The 23198-nt window shown below is 44.3% G+C and overlaps 1 protein-coding gene across 2 annotated transcripts in view; it reads left to right on the top strand.

The window, feature by feature from the left end:
- The window catches only part of SLC25A29 (solute carrier family 25 member 29), a 66660-nt gene extending 46122 nt beyond the window's left edge, over window positions 1-20538 (top strand). For both annotated transcript variants that reach the window (XM_078660181.1, XM_078660182.1), the window contains 2 exons: window positions 11545-11628; window positions 17760-20538. In XM_078660181.1, the coding sequence (XP_078516307.1) occupies window positions 11545-11628; window positions 17760-18503 (828 nt within the window). In that variant the 3' untranslated portion in view covers window positions 18504-20538. The remainder of the gene's footprint in view (window positions 1-11544; window positions 11629-17759) is intronic.
- Window positions 20539-23198: the final 2660 nt, after the last annotated feature.

The following is a 23198-nucleotide window of genomic DNA, read 5'->3' as shown; positions in this document are numbered from 1 at the left end:
AATCTTCAATCGGCGCGATCTCCGGCTCCGGACCACTCAGCCGCCCCAATTTCAGGTCGAGTGCAGAGGGCAAATTCCTGCAGCAGATGGTAGGTGAATTAGCTGGCGTCTCACCCTGTGGCTTAGGATAATTGTCGGATATCTTGCCAAGGAGTGGGAGCTACACAGTTAGGCAGCCATTCTGCTTGTGCGCCCTCTAGCGCCCTTTCTTCAATACCTTGAAAGATATTGCTAATTGTTCTACAGCTGCCCTTTCTTAAAGGGCAAAAGGGCCAGGACACAAGACGGTTGTGACTTCACTGTAACAATGTATTAGTGTAAAGGAAGAGGAAAATGTGACACTTCTCCCACCCCCTTTTAAGCACTATTTCACAGCCTTATTCATAAGATGTGCAGTGCATGCTCTAAAATTCCTGTCTGGTCCTACTAAATTCCAGAGAAGCTCATCAGTCCCTGCTCCATGTATACCCTGTTTTTCTGCTGATTTTTTTATTTAACAATGCTACCATAACTTCTAACTAAGCAGCGTAGCAGTAGAGCGAGAAGTTTATTAAGGCATGGTCTCTTCACTGCTTGCATTTTTCCAAATTATCTATCGGAACTCTTGAGCATGAGCACATCGCCATGAAAATTATCTGTCCACTCGTCAAAGAAGTTGTGGTTAATCTTGAATAGGAATACCTGCTGTATTTAAATGACTTCTGAAAAAGTGTTTGGTTTTTTTCTATATTGGTTATGCTAATCCAATAGAGGAAAAGTGGGGGCACTTATTTTTAAATCCTTTTGTTGTGCCTCCAGAAGGGGTAAGTAAGTTTTATAAAGAACTTCCCGGCCAGATGTCAGTCTGATCATGAGACATGTAATTTATTACATTGCCTACTTAGGTTGGCTTCTCTGCAATTTGTCCACCGCTTTCTCCCACCGATATAAAAGATAACATTGTGTATTTTGGACATGTTGTAAATCTGCTACACGTTTAAAACAAAATGGCTCTCTCATCAGTTATAAGATGGAGTTGCGTAAGGACAGTTGTCTGCTTGGCAGAACAGAATGAAATTCCTTTGTCACCCAGGTGGCTAATATGACTCACTAGGTGTTCTATACATACGCGAATAATAAAGGGATAAGAGACGTTCCTGCCTCCAGAAAGCCTTGACATCCTTCCATTCAGTTCGAAGCTGCCAAAAAGTAAAACCCAATTCACCATTATCATGTTCTAAATCTTGAGCTATTTCTTAAAAAAAGGACCCTATCCAAGATCCTGCAATCCATTTGATCTAAAGCCCTTTTCACATTGTGATATGGGATCAGAGCAGCTCCTCTAGAGAGACCATCTGCATCGGAGACCATTTCTTCTTATGTCTCTCAGCTATTATTCAAACCGGTTTTCTTCAGTGGAAAAGTGTACATTTGGGGTAGGGTTTGGCCTATCTTTTTCCTCTTCCTTGTTGTGTTTTTGATGGGATCTGATTTTGCCCCACCTCCCAGTAATCATTTTGCTCATCCTCTAGAACTTTCAAGAGTGTATTTTAATAGGCATGTTCCAGAATAAATCCAGTGTTTGTCATTGCCAAAAGAGAGAGAGCACATTTTTTTGTATGTGTATCAATAATGGTTTGCAATTTACATAGTTGCCAACATTACATATATTTTGGAATGCAAACAGTTGAAAATTACCAATTTATCTGGAATTGAAGACCACTCTGAAATTGTGGCAGTTGAACAGAACCAAATGTTCAATATCCAATGGTCCAAAAAATCCTTAACTACTTTTGCATTGGACGGTTAAAATCCAATTTACCATCCATACACATCCTGTATTAATATCGAAAGGCATGCTGTCCTGGTCAACAACCTGTAGTCCAACTCCTGCCCTCTGCTAGAACAGAGCTTTATCTTGTAAATGCTTTTTAGAGCTTTTTGTGTAAAGCGCATATATAATGTGATTGTCCATCTGGTATTGAACATATTGATAGTACAAATAGTTTCTAACTTAGTCATATAGCACCTATTAGAGCACTCCTGCAGAGACGGGTAAAGACGTATCTTTGAAGCTACTACATTAGTGTTAATTTGAGCGAGTCAAGCCAGCATTAGTGCTGCACCTTGCAGTGCAGTTAAGATTGGTTCTAGGTGATTTCATAAAAGTATGTTCACCATCACATACTGCGCTATTGATTTTCCATTTTTAGGCATAAGGGCATCACAATATCACCATGGGCACAAATGCATTTGCAGGTTATAAGGATGCGGGCCACACCAAAGAGGCAGGTCTCAGAAACAATCATGGCTCTACTTCCAGATTCATGACTTGGTAGCCTTCCTTCATTTCTCCTGGCTGAGCCTGCTACTTTTTCCCCGAATAAATGAGGTTCAGACCAGCTATTGTTGTGGGGGTGTGGAGGCCAGTGTTTAGAAAAAAATGGTGTAGACCATGATCATCTGCGCCTTTACAACTTTAGCTGATTCCTGTTCCCCTGACCCCCTCCAAGGGCAAAATGAGGCTGTTAGGATATCTAACGTGGGTAAATGATGACCTCTTCCCCCGCCAATCCAAAAACTTAATAGATTGTCAAAGACTGGTAAAACTGCACCTCTGAGTTTGAGGTCAGCAGTTTAGCAGTTTTATTCAATGCTTTTTAAACTATATTGTCAAATATATACTATATACTACATGGGGATTAAATGTGTACAAATTGACAATTTTATAAGTGGTTAACTTGCGCTTCATTGGATATACGGAGGGATCAGACCCTGTCGCTTTTCTGATCACATGTCTTAAAGATTCACTACCGGCAGCCAAATTCTCAAACTGCTTTATAATTGAGCAGGCCCATAGAATGCCCAGTAGGCGACCACTGCCCGGGGCGCCCCGGAGACGGATGAGAAATTTCTTAATTTTCCAGATTGAGACCGAATACTCTAGGAATGGAGAAAGCGTGGCAAACTCAAATATTTCAATACCAAGATAATGGCATTCCTAGATTACTCCAGTGAAGTGCAACCACTCTGGTGCACGTTTGAATTGGTCAAGACAAAACTTAAGAGCCCTCCGAATCCAGTAAATGCTGCTCTTTCCCGCAATACTGAAAGTACTCTTCCAAGTCAAATTATACTTTTCTGAGACAACCGAAGAGGCTTGGGTATGGATTGAGGAGCTGCCCCCACAGAGAAGAAGTCGCGGGACAGAAGGCCTCCTCTTTTGGGCACCCCCACAAGAATGGGCCTTAGGCAGAGGAGAGATAAAAGAAGTTCCCTGACCACTGAGACTCTGGGGCATGGGCAGGAACCCCCTTTCACACATCTTATTTTTTATTTATTTATTTATTTTATTTATACAAAATTTATAGCGCGCTCAGTTACCCAGGAGCATCCCGGCGCGAATCCCGTGGGAGAGTGGGGTAGGGGGGAGGGGAAGCAAATTGCACTGTCTGAGGGATTGTTAACGTTTTTTGCCAGACACCCGGAACAACTCACAAGCAGCCTATGGTGCAGAATTTGGTGGGGGTGGAGGTACACGCTGGAGGGGCAGCCAAGCCCCCATACATGGAACAATGGCGGGAAAGCGCTATTTGTGCTGACATTGAATGTCAATGGTATGGGGAATAAGGTTAAGAGGGGGCTAGTTATTCGATACCTCAAAAGGCTTAAACCAGACCTAGTTCTCGCTGTGCCTTTTTGGGGGAGTGGACCATATACCATGCTAGCCCACGCGGATTTCACAACTGGGTCAAGGGGAGTTGCCATACTGATCAGGAAAACGCCTTTCCAAACAACCAAGATCTGGGTAGATCCCAATGGCACGTACGTTGCAGTACAGGGAACTTGGGGCTGGAGGGAACTCATCCTGGTTGGTGCACATGCTCCGCCACAATTACAGAGCCAAACACTTTTCAAACTAGCCAAGCTACTCCTTGGGTTTGGCCCTTCCACACATCTACTGGGTGGCGACTTTAACGATGTACAATACCCGCACATAGACCGAGCTGAGATAAGTGAGGGGAGGGGACATGCATACCTACCCCACTGGCTGAATTTGTTGGCTCTCTTGGATTACCTGATCTTTGACGTAGACGCAACCCCAAGATGCGTAGTTACTCCTACTTCTCAGGGGCCCACAGAGTCTTCTCAATGATTGAAAAAGCAGAGTATTTAGCTAGGGGCTTATCTGACCACTCACCTCTGTGGCTGACGGAAGGGGGGGTAGCCCCAATCCCAAACGTGAGTGGAGGCTGCCGACATGACCGCACAGTGGCCAGGGAGTTCCGGATAGCCACAGAGCTATACTTTCGTGAAAACGAGGGCACTGTTCCCTCGACAGTTACATTATGGGAGGCATGCAAGGCGGTGTTGCGAGTCAGAGCGTAAAATATAACAGCCCACAAGCGGAAAGTAGAAACACACTAGGTTGAGGCCTTAGAACAGAAACTCCTTGACCTCGAGAGACACATTACTCCTGACTCAGGTGCTCATTTGCTTCCCCAGATCGCGGTGACTCGAAGAGAGTACCGGGCAGTGGTGGGGCGAGAAGTACGAATCCAACTTGTGGCTATACAACATCGACTCTACGAGTGGGGGGGGGTGGACAGAGCCGGGAAACACCTAGCATGGCTGGGCAACAGGGAGAGCGAGGCGTGGTGGAGATTCACAAAGGTGGGGCAGTTCACACGACTGCACAGGCAGTTGCTGACACGTTCGCTCGTTACTACAGGTCCCTCTATGAGGACAGACCCCTAGCAGATGAGACGCACATACACAACTACCTACATACCATAGAAATCCCCATGGTCACGCATGAGAACCGAACAGGCTCTTTCTGAACTCAGCCAAAGAGTTGGCTTGTCTGATATTCTGGGGCAGCTCGTTCCATAAGTTAGCGGCTGCCACACTGAACCCCCGCCCTCTTCCTCCGGAGTGAGCCTGAACTCCAGAGGTAAATGTTGGGGCAATCTAGCCGTGGGGCAGTATACCACCTTCGTTTTCTCCCTATTAAATTGTAGTTTCTTCTAAGCCATCCAGCAGTCTGACGCATACACTCCTGGAATGTATCCATGGATACTGCTTGCTTCCCCTCCAGGGAAAACACCAGTTGAGTGTCGTGAGCGTAGTTGACCAGGTCAATGCCAAAAGACTTGATAATGGGGAACAGGGGCTGCAAGTAGTTATTAAAAAGAATGAGACTAATCGCCGAGCCCTGCGGCACCCCATGATGCACTGGAGACTTACTGGAGGTGAAAGGGTCATAGTCACCAATGAGAAGCCCAGAATTTCAATTCCTTTTACATCCTCTATCTCTAGCGGCGTAAAATTCCATTTCTTCTTAAAAATTACCCCAACCCCTCCTCCCCTCCCCACAGGCCTGGGTTTATGGAAGACTTTATATCCCTCGTGGCAGGCGAATCTCATTTCTACAGAGGAATCGGGACTAGTCCAAGTCTCAGTTAAGAAGAGGACATCCAGATCCATATCTTCCATCATACAAAATACTTCCGAATGAGGTTTTACTAGGGATCTGCTGTTGATCATTCCACAATTCAGGAGCTTTTTATCACGACGACTTGGATGGACAGTGATAGTGTCCCCTACTGTAAGAAAGTGCCATCTTTCTTGCCTTGGTCTGCCCCCACTTTTTTCTGAACTGCTGATGTGCTTGACTGAGTGTGCCCTGGGTCCCTCCCAATCAGGTACCCAGGGCCTGTGTTCCTTCCCTAAAAAGAAAAGCTATGCTGAAACAAAATACCCAATTGGCACCTCTGGCCACCTGTCCGCCCCTAATAAATGGTACCCCCGGTACCCAGGGCATGGTGACCAGAGGAGACCCCTGAGGGCTGCAGCACTTATTGTGCCACCCCCAGGGGGCCTGTACCCTGGCACCCACACACTGCCTTTGCAGGCTGAGTGCCTAAGTACAGAACTAAAACAAGAGTCGACATGGCACGCCACAGAACCCACTGCCCTGGCATACTTCAGTTACCCCTCTAGCTGGGTGCCCTATGCCAGAGGTGAGGGCACAAGGGCATGAACCCTGTGCCCCTACAGTACCCAGGGCCATTCCTGGGCACTAAGTGCAGTGATGCCATTTAAGAGTATATGGTGCTGGGAGGTTGTCATTATGAACTCCACAGCACAATAATGGCTACACTGAAGACTGACAAGTTTGGTACCAACCTTCTCAGCACATTAAACCCGCACTGATGCCAGTGTGGGATTTAATGTAAAACGCACGAGAGGGCATTTTAGAGTTGCCCTCCAAAACCTGAATCTACAATCCACGCATGGGCTGAGTGGCTGCAGAGGCTGCCACACAGCAGACATGTTGCTGGACCCCTTGGTGGAGAGCCCCCGCTCTCCTGGGCCTGCAACAATGCACATCCTGGGTGAGGTGATCTGTCTCCTCCCCCAGGATGGACAGGGGGAAGCTTCAAAGGCATACCGCCTCTGAGAGCTTCTCCAGACCATTTGCTGTACCCAGAAACTGGCCCCCCCACCCGTTCTACCCCCACTCTGGCGGGAAGACTGGCGGGAAAAACTACGTCAGGAAGGAGGGTGTGCCAACCTTTGCCAGCTCCACCCCTCAGGTGGAGGAGGTGAGGTGGAGCACGACTCCGGGTTCCGGCCATCTTGTAGATGGGGAGCCCTGCCCAATCCCAGCTAGGCTCCTGCCCCCCTCCCACAGGATAGGAGCAGGCTAGGGGGTATCCTCACCCCAGGACAGGGTCCCTGCCCTTGCCCTACCTGTAACGCCCCTAAATTTAGTATTTAGGGGCTTCCTGAACCTTTCTTCCTTAGATCCCGATATCAAAAGAAGAAAGAAGATCAAGAAGACCCGCCGCGCAGCTGCTAACAGGACAACAACAACGGACTTGGTCCCAGCCCTACCGGCCTGTTGATCCTGGAACCTGCTCCTGCCTTAATCCCGGTGACCTCCACGGACAGCAACTTTGGGACACCCAGAGGACCTGCCTGCCTTGACCCTCTCGAAGATTGGGACTCCCATCAGCAGAGGCTCTGCTGCAACAAACCACCTGGTGCCCACCAGGAAGCTCCGGACCAGCCCATTCTGCACCAGCCGGGGCAACCTGAACCAAGACCACGAGGACGTCCCCCCGGCGATTGAGACCCCAAGTCCAGTGCCCAAAGACCCTCCTCGACAAACCAGACGACCTGCAGACTCAGAACCAGGGGCCACCCCAACCGCGACCAGCCGAGGGTAAGCTTTTCCGACCCCCAAAGACACCCCTGCACCCTGTGGCCCCCTGTGCCTCCCTTTGGGGTACCTACCTGTGCTCCAAGATCCCAACTTACCTCTCGAAGTGCTGGTCGCCCCTGGAGAGTCAACGTCCCCGAGCCTGCAGCCTTTGTTCCTTTTTCAAGATCCTCATTGGATAACATTGAGCGCCCGACGGCTCAAAAGCACCCTGCGCCCAGCCGCCCGAGTGCCGCTGGCTGTGACCTCTTTGCCCTATCCTACTTCCCCCCCCCCCCCCCCTTGCCCAGAGCAAGTGACCAGGAGCCCAGATCCCAGAACCGCGTGGCCTGCTAGCCAGCAGCCACCAACCGAAGGCCCCCTTTCCCTCATTGGATAACATTGGGCCTACCTACCTCTGAACCCAGCCTGCCCTGTGCCGCTGGGACTGAACTAACTGTACTCACCTGACCCTGGGGGACCCCTGAGTCTTTGCCCAGAACCCTAACTTCACCAACCAAGTACTCACCTGGAAACCGGTAATTCACGTACCTGCCATTGGATAACATTGACCCATTTTGACTCGAAAATTTTCTAAGTGTGAAGTTTTGAAAACTGAAAATATTCCTATAAAATCAGCCAAAGTCCGAATTCGAAAATACTCACCTGTGATCAGGAGAGAAGTCAGTACTGTACCTTTCAGCCCAGTACTGAACCACAAAAGTAATCCCTAGCGGGTTTACTAGTAGCCTGTATCTTCTCCATAGGGACCCATTGTCTGTTTTTCTATGAAATTTCTTCCTAGTGTCTACTTTTGAAAACTGCAAATATTCTTTAAAAATCGTACGAAATACTGAAACGCAATTACCTACCTGTTTTGAGTTAAACCCCCAGTGCTGGCCCTAGGAGACTAGTGCTGGGTTATAAAGGTAACGCGATCGTACTTTACCTGTAACCTGAATTTCCTCCCATTGGATAACATTGTCAGAATCACCTGGAAAAGTTTCTAAGTGTGAACTTTTAAAACCGCTTTATATTCAGGAAAATTCATCACAGTAACTAAAACGTTTTTGATAATCTGGTTTCAGCTTAGACCCCAGGACTGAATCTAAGATCTAGTCCTGGAACTACCAAAGTAATCCATAAAGTAATCAACTGTACTTTCCCATGAAAAACCAATTGAGCTCAATGCTAGAGTGTGTTTCAGAACTGTTACTTATTAGCTATCCTGTAATTATTGTGTGTACAAACTTATTACTCCTCTGCAAAGTATTTACATGAGAGTACTCGTACCTTGAAAAGTATATTTTTATAACTGTTGGTTCTAAAAATAAAACCACTATATCTGAGGATCTAACAACAATTGGCCTGGAATTCATTTCTTGAGTGTGTGAAACCTTTTGATGACTGTGTTTACAACAAATGCTTTACACTGTCCTCTGGTACTGCCTTACTGCTCGACCAAGCTACCACTTTGGAGAGTAAGGTCAGTTCTAACTTTAACCTCTGTTATACCTCTGGGGTTGGTGGACTCTATACACACTGTACTTCCTTCTAGTTCAGTATATATAGAGCCACTTTCTCACACCTACCTTCCCTCTTACCTATTTCCAACAGCTGTTCCCTTGAATATGTTATTCGACCGTGTTCTCTCTTGGAACATGCAGCATGACTGGTGCTGAGCGCGGACGGGCACAGACAGGCTTACGAACGGCGAGCCCGATGCGCGCGCGCTACGCGCTTGCATAGCCTTGTCCTAAATAGGCGGGCAAATGCAGTCAGCCATCTACTTGAGCGCGGTGGAAAATGGCGCTCACTAGGGGACAGCTGATCCACACACCCGAGATGGCGCTGGTTGCCGATCGGGAGCCTCGAGGGGGATAGAATTCCGTTAAGCAGCGGGTGAACTGTAATTTTAATGTGCAAGTAAGTGGGTTATTTTTAAAAAGATTGAAAATGACACCTCTTTTGAAAAAACCCTAGTTAGACCCTAAGACACCAGCGAATTTTAGACCCATCTCCCTTTTGCCATATCCAATTAAAATCTTGGAAAAAGCAGTTGGCAAAAGTCTCTCATGCTATCTGGAAGATAACCATCTGTTGGATAGAGACCAATTTGGGTTTCGCCCAGGTCACGGTACTGAGACCGCTTTGGCTACCGTATTAGACAATCTACGAATGCATGCTGACAATGGAAATGACACCATCCTAGTATTACTAGACATGTCAGCTGCATACGATACGGTGAGCCACGCAATACTGGTGGAGAGGATAGGGGTGTCAGGACGGGCCCTACAATGGTTACGGTCCTACCTATCAGGAAGACAACAGATGGTGACTATGACACCTTTCACCTCCAGTAAGTCTCCAGTGCATCATGGGGTGCCATCTACTTACAGCCCCTGTTCCCCATTATCAAGTCTTTTACACTACAAGAAGTGACCGGCGTGATTTTCAGGCAGAAATCGGGAAGATCTGCGGGCCCAAATGGATTTCCATCAGAATTTTTTTAACGTAATGCCAATCTACTTGCCCTGCAACTTTGAACATGTTCAATGCAGCATTGGGAGAAGGAACGCTGCCTCCTGACCCATGTTAGGCCATCATATTGGTGATTCATAATCCCGGAAAGCCCCTCACAAACTGAGGTTCGTACCGCCCAATATCGCTACTTAATGTTAAAACCAAAATACTGACCTCTTTTCTGGCTTCCGACTTGCTCACAGCGATTACTTCCCAGATCCACTGCGACCAGGGTTTTATGTGCAAACGCACCACACGCTTCAATCTCCACCGCTAGACTAGAAACGGTCAGAGACAGGCTGGCCCCTCACACCTTCCTCTTAGACACTGAGAAAGCCTTCAACGTGGTGCATTGGCCCTAAATGCGCCAGGCCCTGTTGAAGTTTGGATTTGGACCTGCCTTTATGGCATGGCTAGAACCGCTATACACTAACCCCAGGGCTAGAGTGCTCGTCAATGGCGAGACGGCGGCAGACTTTCCGGTAAAGAGAGGCACTAGACAGGGATACCTGTTGTGCCCGCTGTTATTTGCACTGGTACTGGAGCTGCTTGCATGTCTAATTCGGCACATCCAGGATTAAGCGGTGTTAGCGACGACACCGGACTTCTCGGGGTTGAAAGAATCTTTGTATGCGGACAACATTCTACTGTACATTAGTGACCCCAATGCGGCACTCCAGTTGATACTGCAGCTATTTGGAGAATATGGTGACTACTCTGGATCCCACATTAATTGGAACAAATCTAGTCTTTACCCGGTGGGGGGCTCGCTGATACTGACAACCTACCAGAACACTTTATGGTGGTCAGAGAGGGCATTCGATATTTAGGGCTCTATCTCCAAGGACGATGCAGTGTGCATCAATCGTAACATCAAACAAATAATAGTGGAATTTCAAGAAGACGTGGTGTGATGGAGACCGCTCCCCCCGATACTTCTCGGGAGAGCCACCATGTACAAAACGATAACACTCCTGAAGCTACTGTACATATTACAAAACACATACTGTCGAACTCCAGAGACAATCTTCACCACTATCCTTGCCAAACTACGCACACTTCTCTGGGACGGGAGTCACCCACCAATAGCACTACCCACACTGCAGTGCAACCAATACAATGAAGGTATAGCCTTACCGGACATACAATGATACTACAGGGCAGCCTACAAGAGAGACATAGCCAAACACTGGGGAGCTCCTGATCTTCCACACTCGCAGAATGGAGGGCGGGTATGGATTTATATATGGTTGCAGAAAGGGTGACATATAAAGTCCGGGGTTGCCCCAAAATGTTCACCAGGACCTGGGCCCCATGGCTGAGACACTATGGTCTAGAGATAGAAAATGAGGGCAGCAATAACAGCCACACACCGAGTGAGTCCGAGACACGGGAGGGGAGGAGATCAGAGTCCACGCCCCCGGCCGAAATCCATACAGCAGAGTGGGGGAGGCGGGATACTCTTTACTCCTTTAACTCCACCTGGATATAACCCTAAGAATGATACACCTTTATTACTACTGCTCACTAATGCTATAATGTGTATTAGAAAAGCAAAACCACAGTGTGTAATGTATACGCTCCAGTGTACTGGCTACTTTTATGTTAATAAAAACAGGGTTTTTTTTCATAAGTGGTTGCCTTTTAATCTATAGAAATGTTAACAATCACTTTATGCATGTGCTAGATGTGTAATGCAACCATGTCTGAGCTGCAGATTTTATATCGTTTTGTTTACTTAAAGCTCAAGTGTTTAGAAATGACATTTTGTTATTTGTATTATCAATGGTTAATTTATGTGGTAGCATTTCATTAATTGATAACTTTTCCCATAGGTGCGCTTGCAAGTTCAGAATTCTGCCAAGCCTCTCTACCGTGGCACCTACCATTGTTTTCAGTCTATCATAAGGCAAGAAACTGTAAGTAACAAATGTGTGCTGACAACGTTATAAATGAACCTTCGAATTTAATAACACTTCAGTATGTGCAAATGTTATCAGCCTAGCTCAAGCACTGTGACTTTCTGATCTCTTGCTTTGGATGCTTCAATCTCAGCAATACCCCTTCCTCGGCCACTTCGCATGAAACTCTTACATAAAACCTCTACTAAAGTAACCTATCTGCATGCCTCATTCCTCAATAATTACAGGGATGTTAAAGTATTCAAGAGATGACCGTATTAGCTTACCAGCCTCAATGGTGATAATAACTTGAGAAGTGATGGGGGGGGGGGGGGGGAGATTGAACAGGTTCTTCCAGTGAAATAGGTGACCAGCATCGCTCCTGTGTCTTTGCTTGAGGCCTGGTGACTTATACTGTGGCTGCTGTTGCATGGAAAGAGCAGTGTTTACGGTCTTGGTGTCAGTATCCATTAGATACTGACACATCAACAGATTCATTTCTGCTGTTTCTGTGCCTAATCCAAGTATATAAAATACTTGTACTCCTCTTTAGCATAGTCCATGAGTAATAAAGGGTAGTGACCACATTTTTACCACAGTTTTGAGTAAGGGTATTTCCATGTCTGGATGGGTAGGTATTTCCCTGTTCTATTCTACAAATTCGACTTCTGTTCCATGACGGAGAAAACAACAGAATTCTTGATGGAAGTTGCCATTGTTGCAACAGACTATGGTTGTGTATTCCCAGAGATGAAGACTGGACCATCTGTAGGTGTTCAACAAAAATTGTACAAGAACTTTGACATAGTTGGCTCAGTGTGGCTTCTTCCAAATTTCCTGAGCTTGCTATTGTGTGGGTTTGGTCGATTTGATCACTAGAGAGTAGATGCCCTCAGCTCTGGTCGTGGTCATAAATCTACATGTTCACTGTAAAAAAAAAATCTTAAACTTTTGTGGGTCACCAGTCGCCCAGTTGTTGCTTAAAGTTTAACTTTGTTGATATTAGACTGCCCACCAGCTCAAAGACATAGAGGTTGAAAGACCCAAGTAAAAAGCTCCTGGATACTGCTTCCAGATATCCACTGAAGCCTTCAGCCTGCGTTTGCTCGAATCTAAATTACCAGCCACATTGGAAACTCTGAGATTTGTGGTTTTACTAAAGATGTGAAAATATTGTCACGCTAGCAGCTCACAGCAGAAACAATCTCTGGGGAAAGATGTGCAAGAGAATGGTGAATTGCACAATTTTTTTTAACATCAGTCATGTTTATAGGACTTTAATTATCCAAATGTTAGGCTTTCAGTCTATGCCAACTTTGGTCTTCGCCATAAAACTGTATCACTGTCTTACTTTAGCACATGAAGTTGGATATTTTCATTGGGTGGAAACCATACTATTCTGGCTAATTGTTGGATGTCCACTATTTCGAACCCTTGAGCACTGAATATCTTGCTCATTGGGGGGGGATATATAATCAAATAAGGAAATGGACACACGCTAGTATTACTTTTTGTTTTGTGCTTATTTGTGGCAAATGTTTCTGTCGATATGTATTGTGTTATCTCACAATATGTATACCTTTCCTGAGCTGAAACCAACTTCACACTGTTCCAGGGTGTGCATCATAATGGTGATGTGCCTACATTGTTGCACAGACAAGCTATTAATAACAGTGGTTTTGACTTGCTGCGATATGCCGTTTTGATGTCTGAACTAGCCTGATCCACACTTAGCAAAAAAATACTAATTAATAGTCATCTTCTTGTTAAGATATCTTTCATCATACAAGCTATGGATGTCGCCAAGTCAGTTAACATCTTCCTTGGGTATTTTCATTTACTACCAATTTTTCGAAAACCTTATTATTATTATTTTTTTGTACTCTTCATTACTTTTAGGACCAGTGCTACAACTATGTTGTTGAGGTAATAGGGTTAAGATGTGGTTTAATAGGTATCTGAGTCAATTCTCTATCTTTTGGAGATTGATGATACCCGAGGCCCTTTTCCATCTTTGACTATTTTGAAGTCAGGCTTATAATTAGTTTGAAAAGATGAGTCCTTGATACCAATGTATCTTGCTTAAATGTCTAAATGGTTATTTTTCTCCTTTCACATCAAAGTGCAGATGTATGTATAGACCACTTCTCAAAAATGGGGTTGTATCTATAAACTCCCTGTTCACAAGTTCATGTTTAAGTCAGTGATGTCAAAGGATTCAACATAGCGGATTCCATGTAGTATTTGGTCCCATGGGTCTGTCGTGTATTCAAAATAAAATGGAAAATTTGAGATAGTCTTATGTTCAGGTGCAAGTGTCTTACATATGGTAGAATCTAAAATACAATTCGTTGGAATATTTGAGGGTTTATGTTATGTTACAACACATGCCATTACCCCGCATGCCGTTGCAATGCAAAACTTTAGCCACGACTTGCTATCGGGGGTGCGCTGGAAGTTGGAATAGTTTACTTTACTATTCAAACTCCTGTGTGTGCAACAGTAGGGAAGGTGTTGGAGTTAAATCCAACACCTTCTACACACCTTTCGCGTTGCAATGGCATGCGTTGTACCGGTTTCGGTGTAACCGCTGTTTCCCATTTGAGGTAGTCTCATTTTCAGGTGCAAGTGTCTTACATATGGTAGAATCTAAAATACAATTAGTTAGAAAGAAAGAAGAGTAGATATTGTAGACTAAATTTAAGATTACGTTTCCTTCTTGCTTCTCCCTCAGAAATGCCATATTCCAATCTAGAGTGTACTTTCTGGTCCTAATCTTCCAGTGTAAGCATAAAACATACTCAGAGCAGGTACTTCGGGAGATCAAAGTGCATATCTTGTTTTGTCCTCCCCTTTGTGGGCCTAAGCCAGAGGCCTTCAAATTTTTGTAGGTTGATGCCCCCCCCCCCGCCGAATGTTTTTAGATGTTGCCCCCCCCCCCCCCCCACCACCTGACAGAAATTTCTGGACCCTGGTACACTACATATTCGACCGCCACCCGCATATCCCGGGCCATATCCGGCACATAATGTTTCACACAATAAGAGTGTTTAGTAAACTGCAAGATTGTGAGTGGGTGTGGTTAAATGACAGAGGCTTTTTACCCAGCTCAAAAACTATTTTCCAAGATAAAATGTGTGCAAATTGTTTTTACTAGGATGCTTTATTTTAGACAAGACGTAGATTGATAACACCCCCAACATTAATGTGAAAGGTGTCCCTATTTTTCGCCACAGAGACGGTCAATCTGTGGATGGGTTTTTGCTACTGCCATCCTCAAGCTGTTCTCCACATCCACTAAATTTGCAGCGAATAATATCTGTGAAATCCTCCAATTTGTCATTTGTGAGGGCCTGTTTTGATCTAAAAAAACTTTTTTATGGTTGTTGCATGAAACAAGCACATTTCTCTGCAATTAGTAATAGACTCTCCCACATCAATCACATTCAAAAGAAACGCTAAACGGTATTCACAAAAATATGTTTAGGAATTTTTCCAGGCCATCAGGGCAAAAACAATAGAGCTGTCTCTATCCAGGAGCCACCAGAAAGGCAGGATTGCAGTGTATGTAAATGTGTTCTTTTGTACTTTAGGACAAAAACTTGATGGGGCACGACATGCCCATACTTGTGTATAGGGGCACAACTAGACCCAAAATTCAGGCGGGGGGGGGCTAACACTCTCAGCCAGGGATGGCCATCGCACTGTCGCTTACAGTGCAATAGTATTTTTGGCACCCCTCTCCCATTTCCTCCTCCATGATTTCCCTCACTACCACTCACCAACAGTGCACCTCATTCTCTACAGGAGCTTTCTGACACACATTTCATTTTTTTCTAGCACTAGTCATAGTTTACTCAGACTTTGTAGCAGGCTCATTATCCCTCTGTGCTGTGTGGGTGGCAGGAGTGCCCAGTGAGCGATGCATCAGTGTGAGAGTGAGGTGAGAGGATTGACTGCAGGGTGAGTGAGGTGACCATATGAATTCGGGTGCGGATGTAAGTGCAGAGAGGGATGAATAATTGTATGGTTAGTGATGGGCTTGCTTGAGTGACATTGCAGATTGAGCAGTGTGGGGGACAGGTGAGTGAAGTGTCACACGAGTGCAGGTTGGGTAGTGTGCTCGTTTTCGTTTGACTGCAGGATAAGGTTCAGGGCGAACAGCGCAAGTGCATTGTGAGCGCAGAGTGATCACTGTGAGTGTAGGTTGAGCTGGTGAATGCTGTGAGTGCATGGGGATCAATGTGAGGGCATTGTGATCGCTGTGAGTGCAGGGTTAGCGTGAAAGTGAAGGGCGAGAATGAGGAGAGTTGTCTGAATGCAGGGTGCATTCTCAGACACTTGAGGTAACTCAGCATGTTCTTGATAGCGTGAAGGGTTTCAGATACAAGTTAAACTATTGCTATTATGGCATTAACCAGGGATTGAGGGTGGAGGTAATAAATAATGTGCTGATCTTGCAACAAACTTTCAGTTTTATGATTGGGGTTGCCAGCTCATTATTTTGATGTCCAAGGCGGTACACAAATAAGCAGTCACCTAAAGCTGTATTTTCAGTACTTAATCTGTACGTACTTTGAACAGCAAATATAAATAGAAAGCACTTTTAATTTTGTTCTAGGGCTGCCTGAATGATCCTTGACTGATAATTAAAGGGAACAAAGACAGAAAAGTCAAGTTACAAATGAATACAAACTTCTTGATCTATAACCTGTATTTAGTGTTAAGACAAGCAATTTGAAGGCTCTTTAAACCACACATGGCATTTTCTTTTGGCAACTTGAAGCCATTTTAGCCCTCTGGACGTTGTGCTCCTGCCTGTGTAATTTAAAAAGAAACTTGGCCCCCTTTCTGGGAACAGGAGGGGGTTAAATTACTAGGGCTGAAATTATTCAGCTGTAGTGAGAGGTAAGGATTCTCCTCTGCTATAAAACAAACACGAAGGAACAGACAGTTCACAGTGGACTGTCTGTTCGTTCACTTTCGGTTTTAGCAAAGGAGACTCCTTGTCTCCCACTGCAGCTAAAGCATTTAGAAATTAACTAGCTCATTGGAAAAGAGATTGTTCGGGCAGCTTGAGCCAGGGCTCTGTTCTGGAAGGTTATTGCTCCTTCTGTGACTTTGGTAGTTTTATTGGAATCAAGATTTGCTGTGCTTAGAGAACGACAGAGGCATCTCGTGCAATTGTCTTTTATTATGAATTTGTAAAATTCTTCCTGCATGCTGTTAACAAATTGTTCTGCTATGCTCAGCCAGTAGTAAGTTGTTGCTGTGTTTATATGTTCTCCAGAAAAAAAGATCTCTGAAGCTTATGTCTCATTGCAGGTTACTATGCAAAGGCAATATACCGGAATGTATATCAGTTACACACATCTGGTGTTTGAAATTACTTATGGATGTACATTCAGTGCCGTGATTGCTTTTGTTGTGCCCCCATGCTCTGAATTCAACTTTTCTAATCTAAGTAATAAGATCTGGAAGATGATTAGACTGCTTTAGGACAGTTAGCTTGTGGAATTAAAAAACAATTAGCACGTCGTGCCCCATTGTTTTCCCCTCCCTCCCCCCTCCCTCCAACCCTCCATTACTGCTGATTCCCCCGGCCAATTCTTCCCCACCCCCTTCCAAAAAGCCCTCTTATCTGACGTAGATTTTATTTCAGCAAAGTCCTTCATAGCCAGGCGACAGAAAAACTCTGGAAACAAAGAAGAAAAGGCAGCAAGCAGTGGAATGCAGAAACTTTAAGCACGCGAATTTCGCGGCACTTCCTGCAATCTCTGCTGCTGTCCCATCATTGGTGGAACGTCAGTGGTGACGTTACTACCTGCTGATTAGCTGCTGCTGCTCCGGAGGTCTCCTATCAAAAATCCCCATTTGAAATGGGTGACGACTTGCGATTGTAGCACAGTACAAGATAAACAAAGGATGGGTTTTTACAGATTGAAGAACTCTGGCCTAAGCCAATAAAAATATCCTCCATTGAAGTGTCTTTCATAGAACTTTGTAAATCTTTTCTGAATACCCATGACACTAAGTATTTTTCTGATTTTGTTGAAGTAATCCAGGTATGATTAAAATGGGAATTATTTGTTGATCATTTTGTCAATTACAATTATAATTATGTTCTTCTTTTTATCTCTTTCGTTTAGGCCTTTGGACTGTACAAAGGAATTGGATCACCCATGATGGGATTAACCTTCATTAACGCTCTGGTGTTCGGTGTCCAAGGAAATGCCATTCGTCTTCTTGAGAATGACACTCCACTTAATCAATTTCTCGCAGGGGCAGCAGCAGGAGCAATGCAGTGTGTAATCTGTTGTCCAATGGAGTTGGCTAAAACAAGAATGCAGCTCCAGGGCACCGGCGAATACAAATCAAAGTCTAAAAATTATAAAAATTCCCTTGATTGCCTGGTTAAAATCCATCGAAAAGAGGGGCTGCGGGGAGTCAACCGAGGCATGGTTACTACTTTCCTAAGGGAAACACCAAGTTTTGGATTTTACTTCCTTACATATGACTGCCTGACCAGATATTTAAGTTGCGAACCTAATGACCGCTACATTATTCCCAAATTGTTGTTGGCTGGAGGAATGTCTGGAATTGTCTCATGGCTGTCAACCTACCCAATCGATGTTATTAAGTCCAGACTTCAGGCCGATGGAGTGGGGGGTGTCAATAATTATAATGGAATTCTTGACTGCATAAAAAAGAGTTATCAGGTGGAAGGATGGCGTGTATTCACAAGAGGTCTCACTTCAACTCTTCTACGAGCTTTCCCAGTTAATGCTGCAACTTTTGCCACAGTCACGCTTTTTCTGATGTACATGAGGGCTGGGGAGAACATGCCTGAATGTGAAGCAGGTCCTGCAATACAGCAGCCTTCGAGCCTGTGAACTTGTTTCGGTTGTCTCAAGACTCTCAGACTTTGTCCATGCCGTGAGCTGTAAAGTTTTTGTTTTTACTGACATTCGATCAGTAGAAACATTGTATAAATGTATTGCCTTGTACAATAACATAATGAATTTCTGAAAATCCAAATAATGTGAGGACTACCGTTTCAACAACCCCTCAGTTTTAGGTGTACTGTATGAACAATACTGTGGGTCTCAATGAAGGTGCTGGAACATTGGATTGCTCTTAATCCCATAGTATTGACCTAACTACTGATCACAGTGATCAAATCACGGTGAAGATGGATAACGTTTCAGTTTGGGAGGACTGTTACATATTGTTGCATCTAAGATGGAACTTGTGCTCCTCATTGAATGTGGTTTTATGTATTTTTGATTAGATCTACATTGCTGCTTTTGAGACTTGAGACAGAAATTTCCTCATGCTAAACGTTTTCGATTCTGCTTGCTTGTCTCCTGGACCTCCATTGTGCCTCTTGTTGTTTATGCAAAGGCCATTCTGCTTTTTTGGGGTTGATCTGCACAATTTGACCGACTGTGTTCCGCTCTAGATCTACTGTCAACCTGATGCAAGGTTTAAAAGGGAATCATTTGAACCCCTTTGCCTTATGCTTTTGAGGATGTATCCCTTTAATAATCATGGTGAAGGGAGAAAGATACAAAGAGCGGTTTTTCAAACTCCTTTTGTTTAAAAAGAATACCAGTGTGCAAAAATGGTTAGTGTTTTGAAATATCAAAATCATATTGAAAAGCCACATTTGCCTGGCAGTAAAAAGAGAAAAATTCAGACGGTTGTATATGGGTCCTGCCCCTTTTGGGTTTAATTCTAGTTCTATCCTTTTTACAATTCTCAAAAAAATAAATGGTTTCCCTGATCTCAATATGTGCGTGTAGAAAGCACGTAAATACAATCAGTTTGTCATTCTGCACTATATTCTGCTGCTGAGCACCCTCCGTTAATGGTAAGGAATGGTTATCTTTCATCGAGATTCAGCCGGCATTATTTATTCAAAGGAAGTGTTGGTCGATAAAGGAGCAAGGTTTTTTTTTTATATACCAAACTGCATAGTAAGTGCGCGGAGAACGATTTTATTTATATATTTATAGTGCTGCAGGGTTAAATATGACATTTATTTTTAAATGCAGCACTTTTAAACTATACTAACATGGGGTATGCAGATTCTAATGTATGTGCTCAAACATTTTTAAATCCCTAATGTCATATGGTATTATGCGTAGTGATCCATTGAGTAGGAAATGCAGCCCGTGTCATCTGCTTTAGCTGAGCATCTTGAAAGTTGCGCTATTTGCACATTATGGAAAATCCACGTATTGTGGTCTGGTTCGCTCCAGTTTAAAGTAGTTCTCAATACCTTTGGGGCAAAACCTACACCAGTTTAATTTCTGAGAACCTGTGAGCCCGAGAAAACATGTATCACTCCAGAGAATGTCTCATTGCATCCCGTGGCTTAAAGAAGCGATTGTATCTAAAGGCAATTTGAATGTTTTTAAATGGTTAAAGACTGTGTGAGCAATGAAACGTCACATTTGGCTGCTATAAATTTTAAATGTAAGACAACAGATTTCAACATTTGGAATTTATTTCTATCTCTTATGGATAGGTGCAATATATATCATGGGGTGTGTATGTAAATATATATATATTTGTATTGTGCAAGTATTTTCTTCAGAGAAATATTATTCCATTGTACGAGAATTTACAAGATAAATCTGTAAATGTTGCTATACCTTCAGCTTACAATATACATGTTTGAACATACTTGCTTAAAGTAGTGCCTGTAAAGCTGAATAGGTGATGCTTTTCAGATTGAAGTTGTGACACATCTTTGTAGAACACACTGTAGTGGCTGTAAATAAGCAGACAAAAGGGAAATAAAAGTAGTCCTACTTTTTATAAAGGACTTCACTGTTTTTGTTTTTTCATAGATGGTATATTTTCTTTGGGGGAGGGGGTGATGTTTTGTGGCATACAATAAACATTGAGGCGATTTTCTAACAGTTGATGGTACTACCTAAGTCTGTCTAGCCTTGATTTTAAGGGAGTACTACATAGGATGGAGAACATACCATGAGCCAAGGATTGGAGGTGATATTTTAAATCTAGAGAAAGGGTGAGACATTTCTTTGAGAACAAGTTCTATCGTATTTCATAATTTAGTTGCAGAATACACTGTAGGCTCTTGAGAGCAGTACTCACCCAAAGAAGTGTATAGATACTGGAATGTTAAGATTACCACCTTTGAGCCAGAATAAATACAAACACAAACCATTCCATCACCCGCATATTGTTTAAGTTGGAGTAGTTTCTTACCTGTAACTCTAGTTCTGTAGTAGGGGAATCTCTGTTCTAGTCCTAATCTGTGAATAGTCCCGCCCATGTGCATGAACCCCGGAGCAATCCAAATAGTCTCCCAAGTCGTCTTCTTCTGCAGTCCTGCATAGACACTTAAGAGAAAATGAAAGACAAATAATGCAGCCTAAAATTAAGAAGGCTACATTGACTAGCACTTCATCCTGAAGTGAAATAAGGATAGCCAAATAATATAGAAATTTACACATTTTACATAGTTTCACACTTAGAGAAACTCCCCTTCACAAAACTCCTTTATCATGATAGAGAGGAAGGGTTGGACAGACAAGCCTCATAGGCTGCCATTATGTACCTGGAAAAGGGATACCGTGCCTTTAAGGAACCCTCCAGAGACCCTCTGAATCCCATGATGCACAGCCAAAGGCAAGCTACTTTCAGTTCTTTTTGAAGGACTCTTAGAGCCAGGCCTGTAACATCCAGGAAAAACAGTTCTTCCACCAGGGAGGAGGGCGGGTCGCTTGTGACTATAACCGAGATACCCCTACTACAGAACTTGAGTTACAGGTAAGAAACTACTCCTGTAGTAGGGGATCTCTGTTTATAGTCCTAATCTGTGAAAAGAATGGCAAGCCCAAACACTTGGGATCACATTAAATCAAAACCTCACCTTGCACTCCCAGGTTAGCACGGTGGTATCCTCCTGCTTCTTTACCCTCCGTATTATTCGAAAAATTTCCAGATTCTTCTCCCCCTCTGCTCTAAAGCTTATTATGATCGCTATGGTACTTTCGAGGCTGGACTACGGCAACATCCTGTACAATGGCGCTCCAGCTTATGCCCTTCGTCGCCTACAGCTGGTTCAGAACTAAGCAGCCCGCCTCCTCTATGGTCTCCCTAAGTTCCACCACGCTACCCCTATATTGAAGAACTTGCATTGGTTGCCCATTAGGGAAAGGGCCCTCTTCAAACTTGGTTGTACGGCGTTCCAGGCTCGTGCCAGAACCGCCCCAGCCTTCATAAACTCTGCAATCTCCAGCTATACCCCGCTAAGGGAGCTTCGCTCTTCCTCCCAGTCACTGTTATCAGTCCCTCGGTTTAGGAAGAAGAGGATGGGCGGGGCGAAATTTGCTGTCCTTGGCCCCATCCTTTGGAATTCCCTACCCTTAACCATCAGATCCATTCCGCTCTATCCTGATTTCCGTAAGGCTCTTAAGACCCACCTTTTCCTTCAAGCCTTCCCAGCTTAGCTCTCCCGTAGTTCCCATTCAGGTTCAAACTGTTCTCTAGCGCCAAGAAACCGCTAGGTATATGAGCGCTTTAGAAATGTTTTTAAATTCAAATTCAAATTCAAGCCCATCCCAACAACCAAATCCAGTGGTGGAAGAAAACTAAAAGGAAAATCCTTACTGAGCAAATAAATTCCTCAGCGAAGCCTGCCCAACTTGCGCATCTGTCCTGGCATCAGAATCCAGGCAGTAATGTTTCGCAAATGTGTGGACAGACTTCCACTTAGCCGCCCTACAGATGTCTGCAATGGGAACATTGCGTAGCAAAGCCAAATGTTGCCACTTTGCCCTTTGTCAAATTATCCTTAGGCTTACCCCCTAGAGTCTTGTTAGCCTTCTGGTAACATAGTTGTATGCAGGACACAATCCATCTAGATATGGACTGTTTGGAGGTGGCAAGGCCAGTCCTGACTGAACCGTAATTCACAAACAGCTGATCTGACCTACGAATGTCTTTAGTCTTATCTAAGTAGAATTTCAACACCCGCCTCACATCAAGTGAATGAAGGGACCTCTCCGCCGGAGAGGAAGGGTGGTGAAAAAATGTAGGTAACGTGATCGTCTGGTTGACATGGAAACCAGATATCACTTTAGGGAGAAACTTAGGGTGAGTCCTCATGACTACCTTGGAAGCATGAAATACAATATATGGCTCGTGACAACACAGAGCCTGAATCTCACTCACCCTGCGAGACGATGCTATAGTCACAAGGAAAGCCGCTTTCCAGGACAAATGCTGCAGAGAAGCCCTTAGGAATAAGCTTAAAAGGCTCCGTCATCAACCTCGACAGCACCACATTCAGCTCCCACGAAGGCGAACGACGCCTAACGGGGAGAAATACCTTCTTCAAACCCTCCAAACAATCTTTAATTACAGGTATCTGGAAAAAGGATCTTTGTGAAGAGCATTTCCTATACGCAGTTAATGCTGCGAGGTGAACCTTACTAGAATAGAAATTTTCGCCAAATGCAGAAGGTATGGAAGGAGGTAGGGACAGCATTCTTGGACATGCACCAGATGCAGAACCTTATCCACTTATAGGCCTAGGAGATCCTGGT

Source organism: Lissotriton helveticus, chromosome 9 (assembly GCF_964261635.1).
Source record: "Lissotriton helveticus chromosome 9, aLisHel1.1, whole genome shotgun sequence".
NCBI lineage: Eukaryota > Metazoa > Chordata > Amphibia > Caudata > Salamandridae > Lissotriton > Lissotriton helveticus.
This window is presented reverse-complemented; position numbering and strand designations above follow the sequence as displayed.